This window comes from Watersipora subatra, chromosome 2 (genome assembly GCF_963576615.1).
Source record: "Watersipora subatra chromosome 2, tzWatSuba1.1, whole genome shotgun sequence".
Lineage (NCBI taxonomy): Eukaryota > Metazoa > Bryozoa > Gymnolaemata > Cheilostomatida > Watersiporidae > Watersipora > Watersipora subatra.
The window spans coordinates 18133859-18146474 of NC_088709.1; the positions used below are offsets into that span (position 1 = coordinate 18133859).

Sequence of the window (12616 nt, forward strand, 5' to 3'; positions counted from 1 at the left end):
ATCTAAAACCGAACATTTTTCTGTGAGTTCATTAAATACCGCGCGCGAGTCATAAAATAGGTAATTAGTTGTTGATGACATTATAGCCAATTAAGATTTAGATTTTCGTGATTATACAGATAATTAAAGTAGCAGCACTGTCTCTAACAGTGGTGAAAGTAATGGTTTTGTAAGAGTAAGGAACATTGTGGAGGATCGTTTTAGCTTCGGATCGATCATAGCTTCACATAGCTTTATCATCGCGCACAAGTAGAGATACATCGAATTTTTGCATAGCAATATTGGTTAAAATAAAATATGGAACAAAAATGTTCTAGATAGAGATTAAACTTGAAAAAAAACTGTATACATATCATGAAGCAATATCGACAATTTCGGTAAAATGGCTGGCACTAGGCCGATAGCGAATTTGTACATGGTTGGCAGTGAAAGAGATAATGTGGTTGGACCTGATGAGGGTTGATATTGTTTTTGGTTGGTAATAGAATTCATCACTACAATAATTCTTCTTCAATTTTATGACTCCACGTATCAGACTTCTATCCTCATCAGTTACAAATTTGGTGACTAAATTGATATCATCTTAATTTGCTTTGCCATGCTGCTCAGTCGGTGTATTAGCTATAATGAGTTTACCAGAAATTTCCCATTGAGCCCAACCACAGACGAAAATTGCCTGCATTTCTAATAATTATGACGATTTTATTGCGGATATCAATGAACAAAGCTATTTAACTTCACGTTTCCGCTCGTTCGTTATGATAGTTTAGTTTCGCTCATGCAATTTTCATGAGAGGATGACACCGCGAAAATGCGAAAGTTAGATGACGCAAATACATGTGTCCTAGGGTAAGTGGAACATAAGGAGGGTGGGCCTATCGAAGGAGGACTCTACAAAAGGGAAAGCCATTCTGCTATGCCTGCTGTAGCCAAGCAAGTGACAGTTTTGTATTTTGTACAAATACATGTATATATAAATCTTATTCCACGACCAAACACGAGCGAAGCGATTGTTTGGGAGCTTTATGATAAATGCATATGTGCACACAACTCACGAAAATTAGTCATCAACACCGTCGCAAACCCTTGTACCAAATTCTCATCAACAAATTTAACCATTTTTTAATGGAGTCGTTTAAGTATAATAATGATACAAAACACATAAAAACCTATTTAAATAGGTTACCAAGTCTTTGAAATTTGTAGACAATATCCTAAACCTTACCCATCTGATCGGATAATACATAACTAGACAGATTAATTTGGCCTAAAATCGCTATTAAAACCTGACAAACTTTTTTTAATCAAAATTAAGACCGGCCAGCGAAACGCCGATAAAGCCATGCGACCGAGAGTGGAACCATTAAGTCGTGCGTATTTCACGAGAAAAACGTGCACATTTCACCAGTCTATGGCATTGTCCAATTGCCGGTTTCTAATATCTTTCCGTTTTTAATATCTTGCAAAAATATTTAATTGTAAGAATAATTATTCGATTTTATAAAATTATTATAAGATTTAATTATAAGAATAATCATTCGAATTAATTTATCTGAAGGTTTCTGTAATAAACGTAGACCATTTGAGGCGTAGACTGATTTACAGGTACGAAATTGTGGTACACAGTTTATTTGCCTGTTTTTTTGGTCCAATTACCGAAGGTTTCATCAAATTATTTAGATTGTTAGCCAAAATTCTTTACATCTTATGTACAAGCTAGGGCCGAAATACAATGCCCCTTTATGACGAGAACATTTTTTATTTTGCTCCAGTTTGCAGAAAACTTCCAGACGCGTGAATGCTGATGCTCGCTTTCTGTTACAGATCGCTATCAAAACCATTCTACATTCAACACAACCAACTTTCAAACTGTGTATATTACACAGCAGCTTGTCATTTTGCTTATAATATTGCATTTCTCCTATTGCAGGGGAGAGATATAAACATATAATCTTTTCCTTTCATTATTGCTGTTTGTTGTACATAATAACACCCAGTACATTACAGCTATCATTGCAGCTACGATTGCAGTTATCCTATTGCACTGCAGTGCCACTTGCCTGCTAATATTGCATTTCACAACCAGCAGTCCCCTTTCTTTATTCTAATATCACTTTGGTTGTGGGCTGTATGACAGGGAAATTTCTAGTAAATATATTGCTACGCTACAAGTCAAGTAAAGCATCTAGATTTCAGCCGAGTCACTAAACTGGCCAAAATCTAGATTTCCTTCACACAGAATTACAAGAGACGCAATATTCAAAAGGAGTACAAGGTTGCAGGTAATTATTGACAAAACTTCAGGTGTTTTTCTTACAAGCAGGAGGAAATGAAGAAAGGGATCATCAAACAAAAGAAATACATGTGTTGCATTACAGCACTGAATCACATAGCAATACATAACTCTTATTTGCATTGACCTAGATCGTGGCACAGAATAGTTAAATCACGGTCAAAGTACAGCAACAAGATGAATGGTGTTAACCATACCATGAAATGATGCGAAGTACACATGCTATAAATTTGTGCTTTAATGACTAATGTCTAGTTTACATGAGGACAAACATCCAATGAAACATAAATTTCATCAGCATTCATTTCATTTCAGCCTATGATCATGAAAGCTATATTCTGTGCAAGCCTGAACATCATTACTTCCTATGAACAGTTGCCCAATAGGATAGATCTAACTTTATCTAAAAGAAAAGCGTCAAAATCTACAACCACCCAACTGCTCCTCTAAAGATTTTAGAAATCTAGCATTGCTTGATGCCCGTGAAACCTTAACAACAGAGCCATCATTCTGACCAGGAAGAATTTAGTTAGAAAGTTGCGTTAAAGATTCGTTTGTGTGAGAACTAGGTGTAAGTCTAGTTTGAATTTAGTAGCGCACAACAGCAATTGTCGAGACGTCGCAGACGTGCTAGCATTGGTGGATACGATTTTTGGCTTGAATTTACTTTCATTATCAAGGAGATTGATACAAAAGACTGAAAGAATAAAAAACCATAAAAAAGTTGTCCGCAATAGCCAAACATGCACATATACATGCAAATACATGTACATGCAGCACACATGAATCGTAGATGGCGCATGGCATAATAAATATTTTCATAGGCACTTTTGAATTGATGAAATTGTAGGAAAAATCACACAGTTGTAAATGTGACTCTGATATATACAGTACACGCAGCAACTAAGAAGCTCTTAAAGCCTCTTACCATAAGCGACGATGTAGATCTTGCTTTGACCAGCAGCTACATAAGCAAATCCCTTTTTATCGGCGCAGACGGCGTAGGCTCCTGTTAGGCCCTCACACTTCCATTGCTGCACAACTTGCTCCCCCTCATAGAGTCTGTACTTCCTTATGTCTCCAGCTGTCTGACTGACAGCCATAATGCTGCCATCACGGAGATAGCAGATAGATACTATTCTAGCATCGCTGATTGTGTATGACCTTTGAACTTTTGTGCTAAGATTATATTCAGTTATCTTGCTGCCAGCGTCTAGATCTGACAGAATATAGATAGAATGTTCGCTGACTGTGATCCGTCTTGCTCCAGCTTGAACCAGTTCAGTAGTATATGAACTGTATGGATACGATGTTATCAAAATGGATCCGTTGTTCCGTAGAACCAAGAGGTTACCAGAAGCCATCCAGGCTAGAGAGAGTATGATGTTTGAAAAGCTTTTACTATGAAATTTCTTTTCCATGGACGTGTAACACTGGTCAATAAATCGATCACAAGCAACTATAGGCTCACCTCCAGATGAGAATGTGACAGAGCGACACAGATTACCAGTAACAGTGGTGTATGACTTGAAAAATGAAAAATTGAGTGATGAAAGTGAAGGGATGAGCCTGAGCTCAGTTTTCCTGTGAGCTGCTAAAATATAATAAAAAACATTCAATACCAAATGTAATTGAATTTTTTAGAACAAGTGCACTTTAGTGTTAGAATCGCTGTTATAAATTACTCAAAAATATTACTTAAAATAAATTTGCATCTGTATTGTTTATTCTGTATTATTTGACTGGTATGATGGCTAATTAGAATTTTATAGAATTTACAAATAAGTTAGGAAGCTACATAATAAATGTCAAGCAATTTGAAGAAGTGATTTCCTTCCTACTCAACATCACAAACATTCTTTCAAAAACTGTCAAAAGCAAATTTTTGGTTAGAGTGGTGAAAAGAGAATTAAAAACGTTAGATATAAATATACACAATAATTCATGCAACCAAATATAAAAAAATGATTACAAAATTTAATCAGTCTGTGTAAAACCTAGTAGGAAAATTAACATAATGTTTGCGAATGCGATATGTCACATTTATTGCAAATTACTTCTGCTGTTGAACTTCCCCTGTTTATTCTATGAACACCCAAAGAACTAAAATTGCGCAATTAATGAATGAGGGCTACAGAATAAGAATGAATATTTATCAGCATTAAATTGAGTCATTCAAAGGATTTCTACACCATTCATATACCATCTGTTATCACTGATCAGTATCATTTTATTCCATAACTCACCATAACTTACAAGCACTTGCTCCTGCCATTCACATTTTCCAATCTGCATATCTTTGAAATCGCTCAAAGCGGCAGTCTTTTCCTCTTTTTGCTTTGCTATCTCCACCACAGATTGATCAGCCAGCAGCTGCCTTACGGAACTTTGTAAATTCTCTAAAGTTTCTCTCTTCTCCATCAGACCTGACACAAATACTTCTGCTCTAGCGGTTCTATCTTCTTGATAATCATAGATTTGCTTTATAAGGTTGGAGGTGCTTTCCTTGATCTGCTCAATCTATAAATAGAAGCGGTGATTGGTTGAGCAATATATAAAAACAAATGATTGGTTTAGCCATCTATTTATAGAAGTGGTGATTAGTTGAGCAATCTATACATAAAAGTGGTGATTGGTTGAGCAATTAATAAATATAGGTGTTTATTGGTTGAGTAATCTATAGATAGATAAGGTGATTGGTTGAGCAATCTATAAATAGAAGTGGTAAGTGGTTGAGCAACGGCGAGCCACAGAAAGACAACTGAAATACTTGGATGGCTCAAAAGCAGTCCAGCTCACATTATACCTAATAAGGTCACAAATAATCATTTCCCTACATGATGCAACAAATAATAGTAGAAGAACATCTGCATTAGTGGTAGAAAGTGATTTCTGCAATTTCCAAGTTATAGACAAATTAAATATCTGATTTATTATATTATATTTAACTTTAATGTCTAAAAATCCTTTACCCTTCCATACATGCTATCATTATCACCACTAAACTACATCTATGTTGTACACATAACTCCTATAGTGCACATATCTTATCTCATATCATATAACTACACATATCTTACTCATACAATATCCTCACAAATGTTACTAAATTTTGTTAAGATTAATATTTAATAATGAAAAATAAATAGATTTGTTTATATACCTGAACACATATATTTGAGCCAAGTAGCAAGACCTTTTCTTTTTTATGATAACAGATATTCAAATAAAATATAATATCTACAACCAAGCGTACAAATTTCAGCTTGGCATAAACCTTTCCACATCGGCATATTCAGCTGAATACAAAACCTTTTAATTTACCAACAATACATCTCCTTGAGACAAAGCTAAGGCATACAGGTAGCTGAGGGTATTATACGTATATACTTCATAATATCGTGGTGGACATCCCCATTATTATTAGCCAAATGTGCAATTCGTACCTCTGTATGCACTGGCCAGACGGATCAGCAGAGCAGTACAAGGGGTGAGGCTTTTACTATACTACTTAATAATATGTAGTATATTTAATGTAATTAAAGGCTAGTTTATTACATTAAATATACTATACATTTATTACTTATATTGCAATATATTTACATGTATTATATTATAATTTTATGTAATAATACAGGCTTATTCACTCTTTGTTGCTAGGTAAGGCGCTCACCCCTGGACAACCACAGTAGCGATTTTTGTGTTTGACACTTGTGTATTCTATAATATATTTGTTCTCAAATATAATCAAACATGGATAACTCAAACTTCACAGGACCGAGCAAAAGTGTTCGAGTTATCAGAGCGTTCAAGTTATCAGAGCACTGTCACAAGTCCATATATTTACTTATTTATTAGTAGATACATGTACATATACAAACTATAATATAAATCAAAAGCACAAATGGCTTGTTTCAAATTAAATGCTAATGTAAAGTTTAAAACGTTTTTATCAAAATGTATAGAGATTTTTCTATCACTTGAGATTGGTTTGTTGTTTGAGGTGATGTTATTGCCAGGACGTTTTTTAAAATTGACATTGGCAAAACTTGATCGTTGTTGAAATGCTCAAAAGAAAAGACATCTTTTTCTTTTGAGCATTTACCCACGATCAATTTTGCCGATGTTTTTCGAAGTTTATGCAAAGATTACCTTACTTTACCTGGGATTCGTTAAGAGCAACACTCCGAGGCAGTTCAATTATATGTTTTACGAGGTTTTACGGAACATTGTATATCACTCACGCTTTTTGAATGGATACTTATTGAATGTACACATGTATTCTGTGTTTAGGTCAAACGATGAATTTTTTTTAGCTAAGACAACGTATATGTTTAATTACAACAATTTTTAAAACGTTTTAAACATTCAACATTCCGACGGTGATTCAACAAGGAATCAACGTCGGAAAACTATTCATCACGGGCTAGCCGGGTCACGCACTCAAGGATTTTCGCCACGCACATACAAAACAAAAACAACATGCTGTTTTTGTTTTGTATGTGCGTGGCGCAAATCCTTGCGCGTGTGACCCGGTTAGCCCGTGCTATTCATCGCATAGCAGTATAAATCAAATTTCACCAAACCTTTAGAAAAGTCGTTGACAAAAATATTTTGCCAATGGTGGTAATAACGACGCTTATGAATTACGAAAAGATGAGGCTTTGAATGGCTTTGAATAAAGTGATTTTCAAAAGCGATAACAACCGTTTCAGTAGCCGTTGGGCAAAAAATCAGTTCGAGTTAACAGTGTTGAGTTCGAGTTATATATAGCAATTTATCATTACGTGGGAACAGACCAAAGAAACCATTCGAATTAACCATGTGTTCGGGCTATCCGTGGGCGAGTTATCCATGTTTGACTGTATATGTAGCATCTTATTGCTACGACTTCTTACTATTGCAAGCACTTGTGAAGTTGGCGGAAATAAGTGAAGAGCTTAGATTTTAACCAGGCTGAGTCATATAGACTGGCTGAAATATACATTTCCTTATAAAATTTAACAAATGATTAAAGATTCCTGAGAATCTCTCAGCATTGAATACTCCATGTTGTATTTGAGCTTTAATCAACTAGAATGATAATGCATTAATCCAGATCCAGTTTTCTAGGATAAATTGTATAAACCTTGTTTCTGTTATCCGATGGCTGCTTCACATATCACAACCGTTATGCCGGAGCAAAATTTCCTATAAAAACACGTTCTATTTTGTTTAATTCATTCCAGTGCCCCCAACACAGACAATTATTATAAATTAAAACATATGCTTCACATAAAACCATGTAAAAAAACTCAACGTAAAAACCTAAAATATACATGAAATTAAAGTAATGGGAGTGAAGGCTGATCTAGTGGTGCTTAGCTTGTGTAGTGGAGTGAGTGATCTAACCTGCACTAGTTATAGTTTGAATTAACATGATTTACATAATTTTTATTTTGCATGCTAACAGTTACTGCTACCAGCTAAAAACTATTTTGCGGAGAAAAATAATTGCCTAAAATTTACACTGCATGTAGAGGTGGTCTAAAGTTGACATTTGACTGCAGTGCAGGACACAAAGATTGTAAACACAAAGGCTTTAGTTTGATAAACAGCATAGTAGGGAGCAAAACTAAATATGTAGCCTTTTAGAGTTTTTTAGATGTTTAATCAGGGTCTGGACAACAACCTCGACAGGACTGAACTTAATTTCAACCATTCATATGAAATCCATTTAGAGATCTACATCTCAGTACCTCTGACCGTTGTTACAGTGTTAGTTATTAATGTTTCCAGTTATCCAGTATATATTGATATTTTCTGACTACAAGGCAGAAACTAGTTAAACGATATTAGTTACCCTGAAAAAGATAGTTATAACTATTGTGACACTGGGCCTATTCAAGCAACAATAGCTTTTATGGTATTTCTACAAATGTAATACAAAATGATAAAACCGTTTTTGGAAAGTTTAATAACATACTTGGTCTTCCATGTTTTTCTGAGCATTCTGAACCATCTCATGGCACTCAGCAATAATGGAGTCCAAAGTTAACCAGGTCTCCTTCTCCAGCTTACAAATCTCAGTGACCTTATCTGAACAGGCGGTGAGCAACTCTGTAAACTCCTTCTTGAAACTATCTGCAATGCCGGCGAGTGTTTGAAACTGGTGACAGCCTTTCCCTAAAACATACACTGCTACATGTATTTTTTCAAATAGCATTTTTTCCCATGTAACCTCTCTTGATTACCATATTTATTTGGGTATTGTAAAATCACAAATAACTTGATAGATACTAAGTGAGCACTAGTTATCACAGATGTCTTAAAAGATTTGATCTCATCAGATAATTTAGTCGTCCAAGTAAGCCTAGGTAGACTTTCTGGGTACATCAGTAAACTTTAGTAGTGACAACAAAAATGAGGTATAAAGGCAACATGGTATTTGTTAAAATTTGTTATGTGAAATACAATGTCTCGACCCGTTTTCGCCTGCTGAAAAGTATTTTTAGTCTGCTGAAAGCGACCTTAGTAAGGCGAAATTTAAGTAACGCTTAAATGTTTGCATGCAATTTGATGGACCGTGCAGAAAATGAGAAAATCACATACTGGCTCGAATGCCACCCAGGTTACCAAGGTGCGCGCTGGCCCTCTCTCACTCTGGTAGCCAGGGTAAAGTTAATAAGGAGACAGAAGCATCTGAGGATAGTAGAACGAAATGTGCAAACAATGATAAGCGGGTCTGGCTCTAAAAGACCAGAACAGCAGACGGCGCTTGTTGCAAAAGAACTATGCAGATGTAACCTTAATATTGCTGCCCTGTGTGAAACACGACTGGCTCAGTATGATGGCATAGTAAAAAATGGGTATAGCCTCATTTGGAAAGAAATGGGAAAACATGAAATAAGAGGCTGAGGTTGGATTTACAATCAAAAATTCAATTGCTCACACCCTCAAGCACGACCCGTCACTAAACAGCGATAAAATTATAAACATGAGACTATCACTAAAAAATGTCTATGCTCCGACAATGACAAACCATGATGAAAGAAAAGAAGAATTCCATAACAAACTAAGAATAATCATGAAAGAAGTTCCCATTACAGATTGAAAGAAGTTCGATCACAGATAAGCTGCTCGAAGTTAGCGATTTTAGAACTAGAGTTGGAGCTGAAGCCAGAATTTGGCCTGACATCATTGGTTTTAATGGCATTGAAATGTTAATGACACTACTACCGCATTGTATTCGAAGTATAGCCTTGTCATTACGAATGCCATCTTCAAATACATTAAACACCACCAAACCACATGGATGCATCATTGGTCAAAACACTGGTATCTTCTGAACTATGTCATAACGCGCAGACAAGACCTGAAGTTGGACGATAGAGCTACGAGAGGTGCTGAATGTAGAACTGACCACAACATAATGTTGCCCAATGTTACCTCTACATTGAAGAAGCCAGCAAAAAAGGGAAGGCATCTGCCAAGTTGAATGTGAGAAAGCTACTAAATCGAGAAACCTGTCAAGAATTCCAGAAGCAGATGAACAAGACCACAAACCATACTACAGATGACCATTTAAGCATAGAGGTAGAACAGGCTGATTAAACCAGCCTATGAAATTGCATCTACCCTAAAACATCTATTTGAATGCCACCTTTATTTGAATGTCATCTCTATTTGACTGCAACTTTGACATTTTTTGATCTTTACTTGTAATAACTTATAATAACCTATTTTTAACCTATAATAACAAGTGATTAATAGAAAAATGTCCACAAAATGGTTGTAATGATGACTCGGTTACAACATGAACAATTAATTCTTTCATTCATGGGTGATATTAACACTAAGCCAAAATTTTTGTAACTTGTTCTTAAATATATATTTGTAGGATTTGATAGATTATTATTCTATAACTTATAAATTTGCAGGTTTATAGCATACTATTTATTTGATAGCATTATTTTTATTTGATTTCATCGCATCAGTTATCTAAACTCAGCTTACAATGGATCAACGCTTATAATTCTTCTTCTATTGCACATAAAACGCCAGTTTAGGCTGCAAACTGTAGCAAAAATATCAATGAGTGCAATGAGCAATGCAACATTGTTAAACAATTATAAAATAAAAATATGTCTTCAAATTTAGAATGAAATAAAAGCAGCGCATCTATAAGATCATCATAGGTTAATTGCAAACCATAGATCTGAACTGGTAGAGGTATGTCTCAGCTTCCTAATGCATATTTATTTAGAAATCTACGACAAGTTGGAGGTAAGTTATAGAAGATTTATTACATCCAAAAGGGTTAATATCGCTCCGCTCAAAGTAGAGTGCAAAATATAGGTGATATTCGCTTCGCCCGTAAAAGGGTTAAATTTAGCTCCCCAAAAATCTGACAAGCTGCAAAATACAACACCACCCTTTATTTGAACTTCACCTGCTAGAAAAGCCACTACAGGGGAATGATTGAAAAAGTAGAGTGCCATGGCGTTCAAATAAAGGTTTTACATTTTTGCAATTGATGTATTAGGGAAATCCCGAAAAAACATCGATAATGATTTGATGAAAGCGATGTCCAGCTCAACACACTACTCGAAAAAAGAAAAAACTAAAGCACAAGAACTTCAGCCAAAAACACAGACAAAAACCATCTTGCTTTTAACTGCTAGAGCCGATCTTCAAGAGCACACTAGAGATATGAAGTCCCAATGGTAGTAAGACAAAACGAAAGCATTACATCAGGCAGCCAACCAAAATAATATGCAAGCATTCTAAAATAGACTGAGGGAAGGTTATGGAACACAGAAAAGAAGAATGACCCAGCTTTTTTACCAGATGAACTATATTAAAAGAACAGAATGAGACTTGGAACTATTTTTTAGAGCATTTTCAACAGTTTTTAAATGTCCTGAGACTATAATGGTCAATCAGCACTGGACAGTTTATTAGAGAAAGCAGATAAAAGCTTGGATTCCACAGATTTGCAATGATCTTGTAAAGGCAATTGGTTCTACTAAAGAGAACAAGTCACCTGGTGAATGTGGAATCCTTGCCAAAGCCTGGAAGTATTGTGGAGTGAATGTGAAAGAGCAGTTGTGAGTTAATAGTTGGCATCTGGAAATCTGGGCAAATACCACAGAATTGGAAAAATGCAAACATTGTACCCATCTTGGAAAAAAGGGTTGTAGGAAGGAATCTAAAAACTATCGATGCATCTTTCTGTTATCGGTAATGGGGCAAATAATGGTGCATGTCATTTTGAACAAAAAAATTGAAATATCTGCCCCAAAGATCCTACCCGAGACTTTCAGAGTGACTTCTGAAGTACCAGAAGTACTGTTGATACGATCTTGTCTTCCAAAAATTCAAAGAAAGTACACAAAAGAGAACAAGGTGGTGTATGCTGCTTGGTTTATAGACTTTAAAAAAGCCTTTGATACAGTAACAAGAGAAGGCCTGTGGGGTGTATTGAAGAAAAATCAATGTACAGACAAAGCTATAAAATTGTTCAAAGCTTTACATGAAGGCATCGACGCAAAAAGTAGTACAAGGCAGGGAAGTTTCCACATATAATCACAGCAACAAATGGTGTTAAACAAGGATGTGTGGTGGCGCCCTGAATGTCCTCACTTTACTTGACTGCTGTCCTACAAATTGGATCTGTCAAAAAAGATATACGTACAGACTAGACACAGGGCTAACAGCTTTACCATTTTAAAGCAGAGACACTCTAATAGGCGCTTTGCGAGAGTAATGATAATTGGATATGACAGTGGAATTTGCCTTTACTAACCAACCAAACTACTCCATCCCATTCCTTTGCAGGCACAGCATTCGGCATAGACCAAGAGCTTTTTGTTCACGCATCAGACTTCACATATTTGAGTAGCACTGTTTCAAGCTCCTATCTGATCGACCAAAAGCTTTGCAACAGAGCAGAAAAGACAAGTGGAACATTTGGTAAGCTTTCGCGCAGGCTATACAACAACAAGCATGTTTCTATCAAGGCCAAATGTCAAGTTTTCAGAGTAGTGGTTCTGTCAATGCTATGACATGGATCTTAAAGTCACACTACATACATAGTCCAAGTGAAAAGAATACCTGCATACACGATGAGACAGCTAAGGGACATTATGGGAATCAATGGTATGACAAGGCCACAAATGAAGATTTGTGTTGAAACCTGCCCTCAATGGTCGATGTCTTCAATGAAAAAAATTAATATGGTTAGGCGATGTGCATATGGTGGCGCAAGACCGACTCCCTAAACAGTTGCTATACTCACAGCTCGAATAGAAAACGTAATCAATGATGGTCAAGAGTCTAGAC

General features: G+C 35.8%; 1 protein-coding gene across 1 annotated transcript in view; it reads right to left on the minus strand.

Moving 5' to 3' along the window:
• The window catches only part of LOC137388866 (E3 ubiquitin-protein ligase TRIM71-like), a 28582-nt gene that overhangs the window by 1395 nt on the left and 14571 nt on the right, over positions 1-12616 (minus strand). The window contains exons 5-7 of the mRNA XM_068075337.1: positions 8259-8458; positions 4540-4813; positions 3222-3887 (exon numbers count right to left, since the gene is read on the minus strand). Of these exons, the coding sequence (XP_067931438.1) occupies positions 3222-3887; positions 4540-4813; positions 8259-8458 (1140 nt within the window). The remainder of the gene's footprint in view (positions 1-3221; positions 3888-4539; positions 4814-8258; positions 8459-12616) is intronic.